Genomic DNA, 20068 nt, shown 5'->3' on the forward strand with positions numbered 1-20068 from the left:
GACCCAAACCTGTTTCCTACCAGGGACTCTAGGTCTCAGGTTTAGGTGTCCCTGCTGGGTCATCCATGGTCCCCAATTATACCAAGACCGCAGGGGCTGTTTGAATGGGTGATGGTCAAGCTCCTAAGGCTACCAGCAGGAGTGGGTAGACTCTGGGCAGCCTCTGCAGGGTATTACTTAACAGCTGAGGTCCCCGGGGTCTGGCGGTGGTGCTGGGAGAGGGTGGCATCCTCGCACTGGTCTGGCTGGCCTGGCTGGCCCGTGGCGCAGCGGACGCCTCCCCAGAGCGCGCTGCCGCCGGCGGCAGCCGGAGCTCCTGGCACCAGGCCTGGCTGCAGGCCCAGGGCAAGGAGTGGCTTCCAGGAAGCGGGCGGAGAAGCGTTCCAGCGGAGTCTCGCCGTGGCCGCGGCGGCCCCGAGCGCTCCGAGCCGCCTGGCTGCGGCTCGGTGGCCCGCTTGTCCCCGCGTTCCCAGCGCCCCTGGGTTAGGGCAGAGGACGCAGGGCGGGAGGGACTGACGGTACCCTAGACGCGGCGCGCACTTGCGGGACGGGCGGCGCAGGTGGCGGCGCGCGCCCTCCGCCCCTGGGTCGGGGCCAGCACTGCGCTCCGCGCGCCCGGAGGGGCGGGACAGGCGGGGCGGCCGCGTCCCAGCCCCATTTAACTTTGGCGGCGGCGCGAGCTGGAGGCCGGCGTCGGGGACCGTCGGGATCCCGCGCTCCGCACGAGGTGTCGCCGAGTCGGCGCTGCTCGCCACTGTCTCGCAGCGCGCATCCCTCCTTGCACCGTCAGACGCTGCTGCGACTCCGGATTGGAAACACCCGCGGGGGATCCAGGGATTCATCTCTCTGAGGATGGTAAGGTGGAGCAAGTTGATGGGAACGCTACTGGAAAATAAGGTCTTGGTTGAGCACTGCCCTATGGGGCTTAGACAGCTCCAGGCAGGCGCGCTACAGGATCCGGGAATGTTGGACAGAACCTTTCCTGGTCCTCTGCGAGCGAGGGGTGCTCTGGATGATGGGGGATACCCTGCGGGGTCAGCGGACTACGGGCTGATCTTAGCTTGCAGTGTTTGAAGGTCCGGAGGTTTGGCTACTGAGTGAGGTTCGCATGCTTGAAGCGCAGAGAAACGAGAGGAGACGCACGCCAGGGAAAGGAGGCGTGAGGGTGGCGGGCGCTGAAGTGTGCGAGCCAGCGGAGAGGGGCGCGTGGTCCTGGGGCCCAGCCCTGGCCGCCTCCCTTCGTCCCAGAGTCGCCGCCTCAGGTCGGAAACAGCAGCACATTTGCGGATCGCATTAAGCCAGGCCTTAATGCTTTCTCCAGATGGAGAGAAGCCACCGACCCGCCCCCGGACACCGACACCGCCAAGGCGCCCGCGAGGCGAAGCGGGAGTCGAGTGTGACCTCGGCTTTTCCAGTCTCCGCTCAAACTGAGTTCCCTGTAAACTGACAGGAAAACACATTGGGGAAAACGGTCCTCGTAGCCCTCCTGGGCTTACTTCTTCCTCACCTTTAAGAGATTACACTCCGCAAGACTGTGGCCCCCAGAATTCTCTTAAAGGCAGGTCTGGAAGCAGAAGGCATTCTATCATCTAGTGAGAAATTCCTCTAACTATCCAATCTGCGTTCCTATCCTAGACTCTGTTTAGCTGTGTGCCCTTAGGCAGGGTTCTTCCCTCTCTGGTCTAGTTTAATTGGCTTCAGACTCATTTTTGCCTCAAGGAATTAAAGCTGGCAGGTGCCCTAACTCTTGGCTTTAGGCTGGTCCTCCCCACAACCCCCAGCCCCCCCCCCGCCCCCAAAAGCCACACTCTGGTGCTGACAAACAGGCTAGGAGGTGTCTGGGGCAGGGTTGTCCCTACTGCTGGAGCACTGGAGGGATGGGTGAATTGCTGACTGGAGGCAGTCTCCGTTCCCCTTTTTGATCTTGGGGGACTCATCCTAAAGGGAGCCCCATATTGCCTTCATTCTGCAGCAGACAATCCCATCCTGGGCCAACACAAACGTTTCTAAGACACTGCTTGGGCTTCAGGGTCCCTGCCTTCTGATTGGCTCCTTAGCTTACAGATTCTGCCTCTGGAGCCAGAGCTAGTTGCAAACGAGGCATTTTCTTTTTGTCTTTTCTTTCGTAGGCTGTGAGGGAGACTCCTATGATATTGGACCCCATGGCTTCCTGGACAGGATCCTGGTGGCTGCTGACACGAATGATCTTTACGGTCTCTGGTCTTCTGCAGGTAATAGAATGGGCCACCGAGAATGCTGGGTATGCCTGTCTTTGCATAGGAATAGTATTCTAGTCCATGTAAGATGTAGGATCAGTGTTAATGCTGCACTAGAGAATCTTATACAGATGGTATTGTGGTTGGCTTCTCTGTAAGGAAAGCTCAAAGATCTGGGATCCTCTCTGGATCTAGAGCAGGAACTTGATACCGTGTGGGCCCGTTCACTACTGGTGACTTGGGGGCTTGGGTGGACCCTGTCTTTCCCGACTAGAGTGGCTGTCCAGGAGAAGCTATATGTTAGAACTCAGGAAGAGTCTGATTCCCACACTAGCTTAACTAAATAACTATTCTGGATTCACTGTTAACACACCCCGCTATTGTGTGGATCTCTCTCTAGAGAAGTGTCCTGTCCTAATGCTGTGACGCTTTAATACTCTTCCTCATGTTGTGGAGACCCCCAACCATAAAATTATTTCATTGCTATGTCATAACTAAGCTTACTACTGTTATGAATCATGATGTCAATACCTGTGTTTTCTGATGGCCTTAGGAGACCCATGTGACCCAAAGTGATCACAACCCATAGATTGGGAACCATTTCTCTAGGCTCTTGTCTTTTCCATCCAACCTGAGAAGCTGAGCTCATGGATTGCACTCTTACTTGTCTATTGTTTACAGCTAAGGGAGTTTGCTGGGTTTGCCAAGGAAACGATGGGGAGTGGTACAGAGGGCAACAAGGTGGACCCTCGATTTCCCTCCACTAAGAACAGTTCCTGCCTGACTCCAGTTTGTCACTGCTAAATGGAAATGCAAGTCCTGGATTGCTGGGCCTTCTTGTATTTCAAGATAGCTGGGGCGTCCAGATTTCTTCCACAACCCTTTGGTTTATAACAAAGTGAGATCCAGACAAATATGTTTGCGGTTGGATTCAGCCAAGAAGTGTGTGGGCCCCCGACCTAAAAATGCAGGGAACATTTCAGTTAATACCGTGTCCTGAGGGTGGCTGCTAATCCCGTGCAACGTCTTATGTGACTTAGAACAAGACAACACTTCCCTGAGGATTTCACTTCTGGCTGTGGTCTGTGCACCCTCACGATCTTAGCAGACAGCCTAGTACTTAAAGGCTTAAGTCGGTTAAACAAGCATGCAGGCATGGATGAAAATCTATACTCTGGGTAAATGAAGCGGGGGTGTGTGCTCCTCTTGCTGTAGTCTCTTGGATTTACTGCCTTTAAGCCTTTTTCAGTACCCCATCAATTCTGTGGCTCACACACAACTGATTAGTGAGGGACATCATCCCCTTTATCCCGTTTTACAGTGTTCTTCTGTGGCCATATTTTAATGGTTATGTTTTGTTAGAAGAAAGGCTAAAAGGATGGAGAGAAAGAAGTTTAGTGGTTTAAAACATCTGCTGCCTGCACGTGGTGGGTAACAGCCAGCTCCCAAGGATCTGACGCCCTCTGCTGGTGTCCATGGTCAACTGCAGTTATGTGCATACACCCACCCTATAGACACATACAGAAATACTCATAATTTAAAATAAAATATGTCTTCTAAAAAGTTATGGTTGAGGGTGTGGTTTAGGGTTTCTCTGGAGAGCACGGTGCAGTGCTGTGAAAGCAGATGACTTGCTTTTCCATGTCATCAAAGGATCTGAAGTAGGACACACGAAATGTCATTCCTAGTCAGGTGGGACAGAGCCCCTTAGGCAGAGTATTTCCCATTGCCCTGTCCCCTCTGTACCACCTTGGTGTGGTTTAAGTATGTCCCGAGGGGGCATTTACCCGGGTTGAATCATTCAGCGACCTCTTTGGATTTTCCCATATCTGTGCGCCTGTGGCAGTGCGGTTTCCATGCGTTAGGATAATGGTCTAAGTCGTCCGTGCCACCCACTGCTGGGATAGCCAGCAGCACACCGTGTGTATGGCTGGGTCACACATCTGTGCATGGCATCTATTTCCACACTTGTAGAGAGGGACTCAGAATAGTGCACACTCTGTAACATTGTTTGCAAGAGGAAATGCACTGTGAGGTGATAAAAGGTGAAGTAAAACAAGGATGTGGGCAATGAATGTCAACTTCTATTGCTGCGGGAGTTGAGGTTAGCATTGTACCTGCATATTCTGCTATGGAGCTGTAGGGGGCGCTCAAGAGACATGAGCTGAGGAGAGAAGATGCACCTCTTCTAGGTAGGGGCTATCTTCTCAAAGCAGGTTCTTACAGAAGTGGACAGGACTGTCTCTGGTATTCCCCCACCCCCCAGGCTCATTTGAGCGTTGCAAGAAGTTTTCCATCAGTCTTATGATTTTAATGTTGGGATTGTGCTCAAGGTCTTGTTCCCCTTGTCTCCAGATGGGCTATAAGGTACTTAGTTGGTGGAAGACATTCAGGTGTGTGAAGCAGAGCTGTAAGAAGTCTGGGGCATCCTATTTAACTATTTAAAATGAGATTCTTATTACTAAATCTCGGAAAGTGTAAACTCTTGTGATTTCTGGTTACAAGTTGTGACAGGCTCAGGGTTTGACCTGGTGAAGCTGAAGGCTCCTCCCACCCAGGCGTAGGAAAGGTCTCTCTCCTTGCCTACTGGGCCCTGGCAGCTTGCTGTTTGTTGCTTTGGATCTTTCCTTAGGACCTGATGTTCCTAGTGAAGACAGCAGTTGCTCCCCTGCCCTGCCAAGCTTCTATTGTTTTGACCGCTGTGGTATTGACAGAGCCACTGCATCTAAGGAACAGAAGCCTCTGGAAAGTGTGGAAGGCTGAATAATGGCTCCCACATATGTCCATACGTCCTAATCCCTAGAAGACATCCTTGCTCTTTATGTGACAAAAGAGACTTTGGCATGTGAGTGTGGATGCTGGGGTTGGGGAAGTTAGCCCAGCACTTCTCGTAGTGGGTGAGGCTCAGGATGAAGTAGAGGTAGAGGAAGTAGAAGAGGTCGCCAAGGACACTGGAAGAGTAATGCAGCCAGGAGCTAAGGGATGCTGGAAAACTCTAGAAGGTGGGAGGCAAGGAGTGATTTCTCCCATGCAGTCTTCACAGGTATAACTGGCCCTGGTGAACCTGGACTTCAGTTCACAAAACTCATCTAAGATTTCTAATTAATAAAACTATATAAACATATTTATGTATATATACACACATATGTTTTATTTTGATTCTCTCTCTCGATCTGCCTCTCATCCCCATCTCTCTGTAAGTGTTGTGTGTATGTGCATGTGTGTACATGTTCGTGTGTGTGTGCATATGTGTATATGTATGTGCACATGCATATGTTTTGTGTGTGCATGTGTGTATGTGTTTATATAGGTGTGTGTGTGTGTGTGTGTGTGTGTGTGTGTGTGCATCCTGGAGTTTGACATTGTTTGACACTGGGTATCTTCCACTATCCTTCTTCTTTTGTGACAGAGACAGAGTCTTTTACTGAACTCAGAGCTCTCTGATTGGTCAACTGTGTGGCCAGTAAGCTCCAAATGTCTGCATTTCTTCCACAGCACTAGGGTTGTGGACATGAACAGTTGCACCTGCCCTACTGCTCATGGTGTGTAGTGAACATCTATGTAACTCACATCCTTGCTTACTGTTTGGCCATTTCCCTAGAGTCGTTCTTCCTTAGGCTCATGTGCTTCACTGGACATTTAATTTTCTTTCTGCCTTTCCTTCGCTCCATTTTGTTTTGGTTCTAAGTAGTTTTCCCATTACTCCAGGTTTCGTGTCATGAATGTACTTTCTGTGTGATTTTTGAATAAATATTCCAAGCTGTGTTGATGGAGTCTGAGCAGAAAAGACACACACTCATTCTGAATGCAAATTATGGTGTGTGTGTGTGTGTGTCCGTCCAGAGGTTGTATCTTTAACGACTTTACACCTTATTTTCTGAGACAGAGTCTCCCACTGTATCTGGAGTTTGTTGATTGGGTAGACAGGCTGACCAGGGCCCCTCCTGTCTCTACTCCCTCAGGAATGGGGTTATAAGCACACAGTGCTGGGAGCAGCTTCCTTCATGGTGCTAAGGATCTGAAGGCAGATCATGATTGTGCAGGACGCACTTCACTCAGTGAGCTGTCTCCTCAGTCCCAGATTTTCCTACTCTTTCTCTCTCTTCCTGGCTCACTATGGACTAGCCACAGATCCCAGGATATTCAAATGTCCCTCCTGCCGTCTTTGCCCTATACCCTCTTTGTCAGAGTTGCCAGCCCAGAAATGCCTCTCAACTCTGTTTCCTCCTCTGGATTTCCAGACGTCATGCATTTGAAACCAGGCAGGAAGCGTTAGGAGGAGGTAAAGATGAACGGGGTCAGTCTGTGCCTGCCTTGGGGAGGAGCCTGAAGAACATTCTACGAACTCTGTAGGCAGCACAGGGTCTCTGGAGACTCGATCAGGTGGCAGGAAGCATGTCAGGACTGTGCACTCCTGGGAGCTCACTGGAGCAGCTGTTGCTTGGGAGGCTGCTGGCACTAGCCCCACCTGGAAATGGCGAGTCTTGGATTGCAGAGGTAGTGAGAGGCTAATTGTGAACAAGATTCGATGACTGCAGGGGCCCTTAAGAACACACTTAGACGGGGACAGAGCTTGGTAAGGGTTCAGGTGGAAATGAGAAAAAATAAGAAAAACTGTAAAATTCCTTTAGGTTTTGAATTAGGCTTAGGGGAAGAAGTCAACAGTTTCACCTTGATCCTGGGACATGTTTGGTCACTTTGAAGGACTAGGTTTGAGGGGCTTTGGGGGAATCAAAGAAAGTTGAGACACTGAAGAGGGACGTGCATAGCTTTTGGGAGATTAAATGGAATGACAAGATTTTTCTCCATGAACTGCTCGCCAGCATATCTGAGTCTATACAGGCTGCTTCTAAGAGAAAGCAAGAGATTAACACTACAAGGGGAAGAAGTGAGCCACAATGACATGTAACTGTTTCATAAGAGCAGCATTCTCACACTGCATCGCTAATGGTCTGCGAGCCCAAGCGAGCATCCTGGAGGCTACATTTCAGGGTTTACGATTGTGATCCCTCTTGCTTTATTTTTACAAAGATGCTAATTTCCATAAATAGCATGGAAGCATAAAGCAATTTCCTCTCCAAGTATTTTATGCAATTACTTCCTGGAATTTGTCAGTGCTGAAGAGCCCCAGCCAATATATGCTATAAATTACTGTGGCCAAATTCGCAGAAACCCATTGCTCTCCAAGCAGCCATTTAGACACTTAAGAGAATTCTCCTCTGAAAGCACTTTTAGAATTAGGAAGCCTAGCTATCGTAACAATAAAAGTAATTGACAATGTAGTGAAGTCCTCTCTTTTGAATTTAACTTCGAGTTAAAACCAACAGTGGCAGAACTCAGGATGGAAGCGTGAGAAGCCCAGGAAAGGACAAAGGTTTAGCTGAACAATATCATCCCAAATTCTTCCAACCTCTAAGCATCCCTGTACACAGTTCTGACCTTGGAATATTAGCATGCCTGCTTATTTAAAGAAGTAACGGCATGGCTTAGTTGGCAAACTGTTTGATATCCACAGCAAGCATGAGGATCTGAGTGCAGCCATCAGAACCCACATAAACTTGTCAGCCATAATGGCACATGCCTGTGATCCCAGCACTGGGTGTGGGGGGGGGGGCGGGCAGATCTCTTGGGGGTGGGGCCTGCTGCCAGCCTAGACTATTTGGCCAGTCCTAGGTCAATGATAGACCCTTTTTAAAAAAGTAGGCGTGTGAACAATGCCTGAGTAACAATACTCTAGGTTGGCCTCTGGCTTCCACATGCATGAACATGTGTTCATTCACACACACACACACACACGCACACACAAACACATGCGCATGCACGCATGTACAAACATACACATACTTTTAAACACATGAAAAGAGGACATAATACTCACTTTGATAGTTTAAATAATATTAAGCAATGTGAGGAGTATTTGACTCTGATAATATTTATTGTATTTATAACATTGCATCATTTGAATGTATCAGACTTCAATAATTAGTTTTTTGATGCTGAGCATTAATTAGACAATCTCTCAGGTCCTCTTTTCTATTACAAAGGTCTTCTGTAACTACGCCTGGGGACTCATCTTTGTGTATATTTGTGATTACTTGATTGAAAAATGTTCTTGATTGGACATCATTTTGGGGTCAAGTCTATGTTAAAATTTAAGGGTTTTGATTTATATTATCAAATTACCTCCCTAAAAGTATCCAGACTGGCCTTGAATTTTCTGTATAGTGCAGACTGGTCTTGAACATGTATCCATCCTCTTTCTTCAGCTTCCCAAGTGCTGGGATTACAGGCATGAGTCACTCTGCTTGGCTTAGTGAGATATAGACTTCTAGACCACTAATATTACTGCTTTTATGTGTTTTATCCCTAATGCATTAGTGATAAAGGACCAGGGAGATGGCTCAATGGATAAATGGCATAAGAACTGAGTTCAGGTTCCCAGCTCACACATGTAAGGATGAGCACGGAGATGCACATCTGTAATCTCAGCACTGAGGAGGATGAGTAGAGACACAAAGATCCCTGAAATTTGCTGGTTGGTGATTGCAGGATTAGTGAGAGACCCTGTCTCAAACCTTAACGTGAAGAATGACTGAGGAAGACAATAATATTGAGCCCTGGCGCTCTCTCTCTCTCTCTCACACACACACACACACAGATATTTATATACAGTGTACTCACAAGACATTAGAAGTAGAAAAATTTAATCCCCACATTCTCTTTTTCTATTTCTTGTCAACTTGTAAGTATTCGTAATGAATGAAGAACATGAACCCTTTGTTACTGACACATTGCAAATAATTTCCCAATTATTTGTGATTTGTATTATATTTTTATATGTGGATTTGATGTATCAGCATTGAAACTTTTTAAGTAGTCTGCTCCAAGAATCTCTTTTTTTCTATCTGTCTTTGTATCATATTTAGAAATAATATCCTATTGAGAGGAAATACATGCACACCTAAGCTGTCTTCTGGTCTTATTTTTTTTTGAAATATTGAAATATTCCAGAATTTGTGCAACCTATTTAATCTCTCAGCTTCCTTCTGTGCTAACATATACTTAGAAAGTGGTGGCTCCTTTGTAGCATGCTTAGTCTACTGTGGCAAGGGAGTCCCTTCCTTCTTGTAGATTTGATAAATCCAGGTATTTCAGGTATTTGGTGAAATTGGGCACCCAGAGTGGTTTTTGGAAGAAGGCCTCCAGAGAGGCTCCAGACTGAAGGCAAAAAATGACAAGGTTCATGAACCAGGAGGGGACACCTTGGAGCGGTTTCTTTTGGCTAAGAGCACAGTATAGCCTGCCACAGAGGGATACTGCTGGAAGCTAGGAATGGGTGCAAGAAAGAGGGAGAGTCGCCTTTTTATAATAGGTTAGCTTAGGGACTGCTTTTAGGCCATCTTTTTTTGCTGAAAGTGAGGAGAAAATGTAAATGGAGAGAAAAGAAATTCAACTGAAAAGAGGAGTGGCATGTACTGACTCGTGTTCCACTGTCAGAGGCTTTGGTTCAGGGTCAGATGGCTCTGTTGCTCTGAGCCTGAGGTGAAGCAGAATACCCAGTGTGGTGGGAACAGGTGGTGACCAGGAAACTGGGTGGGGTGGGATAAACTGGGTGGGGATGTGCTTCCAGGACATGTCCCCACCTCCCAGTGACCTATGTCCTTCCATTAGGCTCCACTTCCTAGAGATTCATTAACTCCCAATGATGGTACCAAATTACAGATCTATTGATGTATTAACCCGCTGTTGCACTCAGAGACCCCATGATCCAATCACCTTTAGTAAGCCCCACCACCACTGTGTGGCAAACAAAAACTTCAGCACATGAGCCTTAGGGAATGTGTCGTACACAAATCACAATGCTGTTCTTTGACTACGTTTTTCTTTTGTTTCTGTTTTTAAACATCTGTGCATGTTGATTTTGCCAGTGTTCTGTTCTGATAGCTAATGATGATCATCATCTTCTTCTTCCTCTTCCTCCTCCTGTCCTCCTGTTCTTCCTTCTCCTCCTCCTTTTCCTCCCTCTCCTCCTGCTTTTGCTCCTCCTTCTCCTGCTCCTCCTTCTTCCCCTGATTTTGCTCCTCCTTCTGCTCCTCCCTCTTGTTCTCCTGCTCCTCCTTTTCCTAATGGAGCTTTTCCTCTTAGTACTAGGATGCTAACCAGAGAATGTTCACTTCTTGATAACCAGAACACAGGCAGGTCTATTAGGTTTGTGCAAATGCAGTTTCTGCGGATGTCACATAACTGGCAGGAAAGGTGGGACGAGGGAAGTGCCCTGACCTGCTGTCCTAGCTTGCTTTATGTTGCTGTGATGAAACACTGACAAAAACAACTTGGGTGTGAAAGCTTTCACTTCGTTTTCCACTTCTAGATAACAGTAGCTCATCACTGAGGGAGACCAGAGCAGGAACTCAAGGCAGGAATCTAGAAGCCAGACTTGAAGCAGAGACCATAGAGGAACACTGACTACTGGCTGGCTCAGTTACCTTTTTTGTATAACACAGGGCCCACCTGAGCAGGGATGGTGCCTCCCAACAGTAGGCTGGCTCCTACCTCAATTAGCAGTCAAGAAACTGGCTCAGAGATATGGCCACAGGCCAACTGGATATAGATGATTCCTCAATTGAGGGCCCCTCTTCCCAGGTGTGTCAAGCTACAACTGAATCTAGGACACCTTCCTTGAGCTCAGAGCTAGTCCTGTGATCTAGCTTAATTCAGCACGCTCCTCTCTCAACAGTGCAGGAGGCAAAGGGCAGAAGTATATATTAGACTATTTCTGGAGCTAGTCTAATATCGTTCTGTGGCAGGGTGGGATTTTCTCTGAGCTCTAGGGTGCATTGTTTTTTGTTTTGTTTTGTTTTTGTTTTGAGACAGGTTTTCTCTGTGTAGCTCTGGCTGTCTGTGAACTCACTCTATAAACCAGGCTGGCTTCAAACTCACAAAGATCCACCTGCCTCTGCCTCCCAAGTGATGGGATTATAGGTTTCTGCCACCACTGCCCAGCTAGGGAGCATCATTTAATGACTACATTTTCAAGACTATCAGAAATCACTTCTGGGTTTGGAAAGAGTAGACAACAGTTATAGGTAGGGCTCACTTTGTGATCCACCTTAGCTTTAGTTCCTGAGACTGATTGCCATACAATAATGTGGAAGCTTTGGTTCTTTCTCCTGTCTCACATGTGAGCCCAGTGCTGATCTTAAACCAATGTGCTGCTCACTTAGACTGTTCACTATCACCCAGGGCAAGGCAATGCCTGTGACCTCAGGACTAAATAAATAATTTTTCGTATTACTTGAAGTGTTTCAGAAAAAAAGACTATCATTTTTATAAAATTTACCATGATATTTACTGTTCTTTTCAATTCTATTTGGTTCCAGTCCAAATGATTTCATGAAAAAAAAAATGGTTAAGCCCTGACCAGTTAATCAAGGCATGCACTTGGACTCTGTTGTCATTGTGTTCATTAATTGATGCTGTTCTGTGTTTACACATGTATGTGCCATGATCAACAGCTGGTAAGGGGATTCTAGGACAGCTCCTGATTTTGACAGGCCACTACTTGGTTGTAAGAGAACCACCTGTCACTAGCAGTGACTAGGGTTTGGGTTCAGGTTCGGGTTCGGGTTAGGGTATGTGAAGCTGGAATTCCCAGCCTGCCTGCTCAGCAGAGTTCTTCAAGGTTTAGATAACCATGCCCCCTTTGTTGCTGTTTTAAACTCAGAATCATACTAATAGGTTTTAAAACATTTCTTGTGTTCCTGGCATTAGCTGTACTTGGCCATGGGGTATTGTGGGTTTAATGTTTGGCTGGATTTGGTTTGAAAATATTTTATTGGGAATTGCTAAGTGTGAATCCATAAGAGCTGTTAGTTCACACGGCAGCTTTCAGGTTTTACTAACGTCATAAAATGAGCAGGGGCACAGGCCTTATCAGTTTCTCTCATTTTTAGTCAGCTTTAAGATCAGAGAAACAAAAACAAAACAAACAAAAACCAAACAAACAAAGGAGCAGAGAGACAACCAATTACTCATAAGTTTGAAAGTATTTGCCAGTGAAGTAAAAGAAGCACAGAATGTTTCTGGAAAGTATTTCTTTGATGACTGCTTTAATAGTAGTAGTAGTAATAGTAATAATAATAATAATAATAATAATATACTACTAGTAACAACAATAATAATTTACCAACCATCAATAATTATCAATATTAGTAGCAAATATAATTAATAATAAATTAAATAAATTAATATAAAATGATAATAATATTATTATTATTAGCTCTCTATGTGTGTATGCGTGTCCCTGCAGGTCCTCACAGGGCCCAGACGGCAGTGTCAGATCCCCAGGAACTGGAGTTACAGTCAAGTTATGGTTCTCTCAACCTGGGTGCTGGGAACTGATCCTCTGAAAGAGCAGCAACACTCGTAACACAGAGCCATCTCTGCAGCCTTTTGAGAGAGCAAACTATCTTTTTCATAGTTATTAATTTACTTGGGATTTCTTGGGCCTCATAGATCAAGTTGGGCAATTTTTGTGTCCTATAGACTTTCATTGACCAGAAATTAAGCAGCTGACAGGACAGCGGAAAGGAGAATATTTCCTAATTTTTTCAAAACAGTAAGTTATCTTGCTATGGGTTTCTGATTTTTTTCTCTCTTTTGATAATATGATCTTCATGTTTTAATTTTTGGAATGTATGAAAAGGCTTAATTTCATTTGTACCCTGAAGGTATTTGGAAATTTAACATTTTTATAAATTATTGTATTGGACGATTAGTTACATTCCTCTGAATTAGAGAATGGATTTCTCCTCACTGCTTCTTCAAAGTGCCCTCCCTTCCCCTCCCTCCCTCCCTTCTCCTCCCTCCCTCCCTCCCTCCCTCCCTCCCTCCCTCCCTCCCTCCCTCCCTCCCTCCCTCCCTCCTTTTCCCTCCCTCCCTCCTTTTCCCTCCCTCCTTCTTCCTTCCTCCTTCCTTCCTCCTTCCTCCCTCCTTCCCTCCTTCCTTCCCTCCTTCCTTCCCTCCGTGTTCTCTCACACTGAGGAGTGATCTGTCTTCTACTTCCTTGTCTCCTTGTTGGCTCCACCATTTGCTGGCCCAGCTATTGTTACAAAGACAAAAGTCCGCTAAGAGGAATGGTAGTCCTAGCTGTTAGGAAAGACTGAATTCCATTTCCCCTGCTGATCTTGTCGTTGCAATGTTGTTCGTTGTTCCAGCATTTCTAGTAATTGACTATCAGACATCTTTATTCCGGAGAATCTCTTCTCATTACCAGATTGTCCATTAGTAGCTTGGGGAGCCTTATTATCATGTGTCGTGTGTAGCTTTTTCTCTATATGCCTTGGCTCAGGGAAGTGACCACGCTACCAGCCCCCTCCCAGCTTCCCTTGAATCTGAAGATAAATACACACACACACACACACACACACACACACACACACACACACACACACAGAGTTGTTCATTTTCAACTTGCCTTCTTGGCACAATTGCTGGGCGCTACTATCTCCTTGCCTGGAAAAGCGTGCCCTTACGTTTCTTATCTCTGCCTTTCCCACCTGCCTTAAACTTTATTGGCTCAGTCGCATCTAGCCCCTGCTAAATGCCCTGACTACCTGTCTATGGGAGTGGCCTGTGTGTTATGAGATCTCACATGGCTGGTCAACTTCCTTCATCAGATGCATCACGAACCCGTCTCTTCCCTCGAGTCTCAGCTTGCCTCCAGGGACCCGGAAGTCCCGCCTATCTTTTCTGCTACCGACAGATCAAGAACCAATTGGGATACAGGATCTCAGCATCAAAACTGCCCATACAATCTTGCTCTTAGAGCTGTTGTGTGGTGTGGAAATCCAAACAGAATCGACTGCCGTGGTCATCAGAGGAAGGAGGATTTGGTTGTTTTGCATGTGTATGATGCTTATGTGTGTATGCTGGGTGTGTGTTTTGTACATGTATTTGGTGTCTTGTGTTACAATGCATGTGTGGGTGTTAGAGGAGGACAACTTCCCACACAGTTTTCACCTTGTATCTTGTGTGAAGGAGGGTCTCTTTGCTGTTCCCTGTTTTCTCCAGGCAACCTGTCCAGAGATATGTCCTTTCTCTGTGCCTCCTACCTTGCTGTAGGGCCTTTGGAATTACAGACTGTGCACCTGGTTTTGGGTGAGCTCCGGGGGTTCAAATTAAGGGCCCCATGCTTCACCCACTTTCTCCTTCTTAGGGTGTGAAATTCTGAGGGCTGATTCGGCTCACAGAGAAGTGTATATGAAACTGTGTTATACAATGGATCTTCTGAAGCTGTAATTTATGAAAGAGAGACTAATACAAATTCCTTCTTTCTTCTTGGAAACTCGCTTTTCTTTTCCTGGTCAACGGGTGACCCACTCATTTGCTGGGCCTGACAACAGAAGAAGGGGTGGTGGAAAACGTCAGCCTGGGTGAGATCGGCCTGGGCTGTCCTGGAGGAAAGATGGCCTATTTGCTGACTACTGTTTGCTTACATTGAGAGAGATTGAGGCGTATGGGAAGGGCAGAGCAAAGTAAATTCAATACCCTGTGGACACTCAAGCCAAATTCCTTCCAGAGGAAACACTTCACACGGAGAAGGCAGAGGATCCTTCCCATGAAGGCCTGGTTAGGGGCTCAACCAAGTAACCTTCCCTCCAGCCGTGGCTCTGTCATGGTCACAGACCCTCTTGGACCCCGCTGTGTATGTGGGGGTCTGCACAAGTGGCAGCACTTCTCAGGCCAGGTTCTGTGGCCTTTGCCTCTGGTAACAGCCTGATGGCTTTGGGCTGACCCTGGAGCCTCCCTTCGTATTCCCGGCATGTGGCAGACATCACCGTTCACAACCCTGGAGGCAAGCACTTGTGCTGAACGTTCTATAAACACTTTCTGGGATGAATTAACAGCTTTTAGCAGCAGAGCCAGGAGAGCATTTCCATGCCCTGAGCAGGGAAGGGAACCATGGAGTGGCTGGTGGCCACACTCTAGCAGGTTTGGTTCAGTCCTGTCAGGTAGAGGGGCAATTTTCCTTGGTGTTTCCCACTGTGCAACGGGCCTAAGATTGCTGATGTCTGATGGGTCCTTATCAATATACTTAAAACCAAGGCACTTCAAAGATTCCTGAACACTTTTACAAAGAGGACAGCGAGCCCACGCTACACTGTGGGATGGATTCTTCTCGGCTATGTATTATGTAGTTCTAATGATAAACATAGTGAATAGAACTCAAGCTCTTTTGTGCACATGCAGTGTAGCACTGATAATGTGCTAAGACAACCACGAGTTCCTCCCCAGTACATCACTGGGAGTCCCTTGAGTGGAGCAGGCCAGGGAGGTGGCCCTCTTGGCCTCATTTATTGGGTTTTCTCTGTGTTGTCAGATGATCCTCTGTGTTGTCCATCCCAGGACTCAGAGAATATATTGAGTAACCCTTGGCTCCCAAGAAAGTTCTTTAGCCAGCACCAGAGTGATGTCCTAGATAGCTTTAACAGGGTTTTTCCACTCTAGGAATAACTAAGGGAGGCTTGTCCTTCAAAAGACACATGGCATAGAGCGCACAGGCACTTAACAAAAGTGCCATGTGGAAGTACTCATTGTATTTAGACCTCTGTTTTGCTGTATAAGACTGGGATTAGCACGTAATTTTGAAGCTCAATTAGCAAACACATTGTTTGACAATCTCTGATTTAAAAGTTGTGCCACACAGAAGAGCTAACGAGAGAATGAAAATCCAAGCTACAGGCCCAGAGCACATATTTAACACATCCTATAAAGGGAATCCTAGCACACCAAGGAAGCTAAACCTCCTTTGTGCAACCCCACCTTGTGGTCGAGGAGAATTCAGAGAAGAGTCCATGACTTCTAAAGCTAAGCACACAGGAGGACCCCACTGGCTCTGTTTCTGCCAACTCCAGTATCGAATTCACTTCTTTTAAGATCGCTCGCTTCCTTGGCCATGTCAGAGATTGTCAACCAGTTTCTGTGAGAGCCATTGAACTCTCTCATTATGACACTACAGTATAAGTCTGTTTTTTGTTTTTTGTTTTTTGTTTTTTTAAAATATCAACTTCAGCTTTAAGTGTTTTGAGTTCTGCTGCTTGGCACATACATGCTGAATTCTTTCCTGTTCTTGATGGGATTATTCTCCATAACATCCATAATTTTCTTTGCTCTGAAGTTTTTGCTCTGGAGTTTTTGCTGTCAAATATGCTATTATCTTAGTACATGTATTTTATCATGTTGCTTTCATTCTGCCATTATTATTATTATTATTATTATTATTATTATTTGAAGTGAGCTTCCTATAGATAATATATAATTGAGACTTTAATGAACAATCCACCCTGCCAGGTCCTTTGTGTTTGTTGATGTATTTGTTGTATTTCGATTGTGCTAAAGGTAGTTATTGGTATCTTAGGGCTGTAGTTGGACATTTTATTATTTATGTTATTTTCATTTCTGCTGTTTCTTGCCCCATGTTTCTCCTTCCTTCATGTGAGTCGTCAGAATCTTTCCCAGCTTTCCATGTTGGCGTATCTATAGGGTTTGCCTCCCTGTCTTGATCATTCTATTTTATCACTGTCTGTGGATGCTAATATCTTACTCCTTGAAGGGAAATGCATGACGTTATCTCCATTTAGATTTTTTAACCCTTTTCCCTATCTTAAATATATTGAACATCATTATCACATGATTCAGTTTTTATTTTAACCATAGAACATCTATAAAGGATATCATTAGAAGGATATTACTCTCACCCCTATTTTTGTCCACGTGTTATTTTTCCTTCCTTTCTGGAGTTTGAAGCTCTCTTCGGTTACAGTTTCTCCCTTTCCCTTTCCCTTTCCCTTTCCCTTTCCCTTTCCCTTTCCCTTCCCCTTCCCCTTCCCCTTCTTCCCCTTCTTCCCCTTCTTCCCCTTCTTCTTCCCCTTCTTCTTCCCCTTCTTCTTCCCCTTCTTCTTCCCCTTCTTCTTCCCCTTCTTCTTCCCCTTCTTCTTCCCCTTCTTCTTCCCCTTCTTCTTCTTCCCCTTCTTCTTCTTCCCCTTCTTCTTCTTCCCCTTCTTCTTCTTCCCCTTCTTCTTCTTCCCCTTCTTCTTCTTCCCCTTCTTCTTCTTCCCCTTCTTCTTCTTCCCCTTCTTCTTCTTCCCCTCCCCCTCCCCTCCCCTCCCCTCCCCTTCCTCTCCCCTCCCCTCCCCTCCCCTCCCCTTCCCCTCCCCTCCCCTTCCCCTCCCTCCCCTCCCCTTCCCTTCCCTTCCCTTCCCTTCCCTTCCCTTCCCTTCCCTTCCCTTCCCTTCCCCCTCTCCTTTCCTTCCTCCCTTCCTTTCCCTTTCCTTCCCTCCCTCTCTCCCTACCTTCCTTCCTTTTTTATTATACTTATTTTGCCTTTTTTGATGGTAGATTTTTTGGACAAATTGTCTTGGCTCCTGTGAGACTGGCCTGTGCTAAGCAGACACTGTGCTAGTTAGTGGCCCTTCCTTTGGGCATTTGGAGTATTCTGTCCCACTTCCCTCTCTGGCTTCCATGGCTTCAGACAAGAGCTCTATTGCTCACTATCTTCCAAGTTGTTTTCCAAATATGTGGAAGATGATTTCTCTCTTGCTCATTTTTTTGATCTTTCTTAGTCTTTAGATTTCATGTATTTGTCATGTGTCTTCTTGTGTTTCTTTTGTTTTAGACATTTCTCCCCAAACCATAAACATCCAGCATTTAGATTTTTGCTATTCTCATCCCTACACTGCTTCTCTTCCCTCTTTGAACTTTGGGAAGTTCCACTGGTTGTTATGGTCCTGAAGGTCCCTCCATTGTCCCTGGAGTGTCCCATCAATTTTATCTTTCAGTTTGTTTTCTGTTGTTTAGATTGGGTAATCCTTAGAGTTTCCTCATCAGCCAACTCAATGTGACAGAAAGAAAAATCAACCTAGAAGGGTTTTTTTTTAAGTACTATGTTTTCAATTTTATTATTTCCATTTAGTTCACTATGTCTTCTCTTTTTCTTCCTTGTATTTAAAAAATTTTTTTCTTCATTTATTTCAAGAGCAGTTTCTATTGTCATGGTAGTTAATTAAAAATCTTTGTCAGATATTGACACCTGGTAATTAACTTTTTTTCATTTACATTAGGAGTTTCCTTTTTCATCATATAGCAAGTGATTATTTATGCCCAATATATTTTAGGAATTATGTTATGATTCTCTGGCTTCTGTTTGATTGCATTTAAAGTGACCTTCTCTTTTAACAGCCATCAGCTCTGCTTAGATTTAGTATCTGCTAGCTCTGTCTCCATAGCCAGGGACCCCATCTAGATTTAATGTGCAGGCTTTTGCTGCACTGGTGGGTCATAATTATAACCCACACAGTGGATTCCACACAGGACTTTTCTAGTCTGTCCCTCCTTGTGCAGTGCTGTCCCACACTGCAGTTCACTCCAGTGACCTTTGGCCACTGTTTATTCTCCAGCTCCATTGCTAGGAGATCTGTCTGGGAATTTCATGAAAGTTTAAAGATTTCTTTCTGCAGTATCCTCCTAAGCTCCGCCCTTTCCAAATTCTACTTGGAAAGGAAAGGAAAGGCTCACCCACCTCTAGGCAGGGGCAAACCTAGCCATTTAACCGAATCTCTACCAAGCAGATATGTTGCCAGACCAACAGCCATGGAATTGTGCCTTAGGCTGTCCCCTCTCTCTCACTGGGAAACCAAATCCAGGCTTTCTATTCTTTGCTGGTCCTGCTGCTAGTGACAATGGTTTCTCTCTGGCCAGGAAGTTTTGGGCATAAAATATTTCTATTTTGCTGGGCTACCTCTGAGGACTCTTCCACTAGAGAAAGCAGCCTTACCGGTCTCTCCTCTCCTGTCTTGTGCTTGTTTATATCTGTGAGTAGCACTCAGCTCTGAATATAAGGAGTATAAAATTCTTTAATTCCAGAATTTGGGAGGCAGAGTTAGTGTATCTCTTTGAGTTCAAGACCAACCCAAACTACATAATGAGACCCTGTCTCACAAAAAACCCAACCCCAAACAAAACAAAACAAAACAAAACAAAACCAGCAACAAGACAAACAAGCAAACAAAGAACAAAACCAAAACCAACAACCACAAAAAGGAAAACTGAAAGTACCACAACACTATTCCTCCAAAATTTGAGGTTTCTATTAAGTCTGTCCTCTTTCTTCTTCTATTTTTCTGAAAGCCTTCTTGTGACTGCTAGCTGTGCTGCCCTGCCTTGCCCTGCCATGCCTTGCCCTACCCTACCCTGCCCTGCCCTGAGCTGTGCTATGTTGTGTGCTGTGTGCTGTATGCTGTGCTGTTTGCTTTGCTGTGTTGTGCTGTGCTGTGCTGTGTGCTGTGCTGTGTGCTGTATGCTGTGCTGTGCTGTGCTGTATGCTGTTTGCTGTGCTCTGTGCTGTGTGCTATGTGCTGTGCTGTGCTATGGTGTTCAGAGTTGTACTTAGAGAGAAGTTCATTGATTGTGTCCATAACCCAACATACCTTTCCCAATCTCTTGGAGATGTTGTGTACCTTCACCAGGATATGACTAGACTCTGGTTTTGATCTGCATACATAGATAGGTGGTTTGAACAGAAGTTACAGACTTTTCTCTAGATAACATGTGGCATCAGTGCCCGTGTGAGCAGCAGAGTGACTCCCCCTGCCCCTTCCACACCTCTTCTTTTATTCTTGTCTCTCTCTTTCTCACCACCCCATCACACTTTTTTCTCCCTTTCTGCTCTCTTTCACTGATAAATGTCAACTCTGTCAAAGGGCAGTTAAATACTTCATAGGCAACCTCCCCACACCCACAAAGAATTCATCCCAATATGTGATGGATGCCCCAAAACTGTAGACAATGTCAAA

At 45.8% G+C, this 20068-nt stretch overlaps 1 protein-coding gene across 4 annotated transcripts in view; it reads left to right on the plus strand.

Annotated features, from left to right (window-relative positions):
• The first annotated feature begins 343 nt into the window (after positions 1–343).
• Adamtsl3 (ADAMTS-like 3) overlaps positions 344–20068 on the plus strand; it is a 279052-nt gene continuing 259327 nt past the window's right edge. For 3 of the 4 annotated variants that reach the window (XR_378247.3, XM_006507893.3, XM_006507894.3), the window contains exons 1-2: positions 344–855; positions 2130–2231. Coding sequence is in view for 3 of the 4 variants with exons in the window: in XM_006507893.3 (XP_006507956.1) it covers positions 853–855; positions 2130–2231 (105 nt within the window). In the remaining variant the exon portion in view is untranslated. The remainder of the gene's footprint in view (positions 856–2129; positions 2232–20068) is intronic. The other variant, NM_001190374.1, reaches the window with a different exon arrangement.

Source organism: Mus musculus, chromosome 7, assembly GCF_000001635.26.
Source record: "Mus musculus strain C57BL/6J chromosome 7, GRCm38.p6 C57BL/6J".
NCBI lineage: Eukaryota > Metazoa > Chordata > Mammalia > Rodentia > Muridae > Mus > Mus musculus.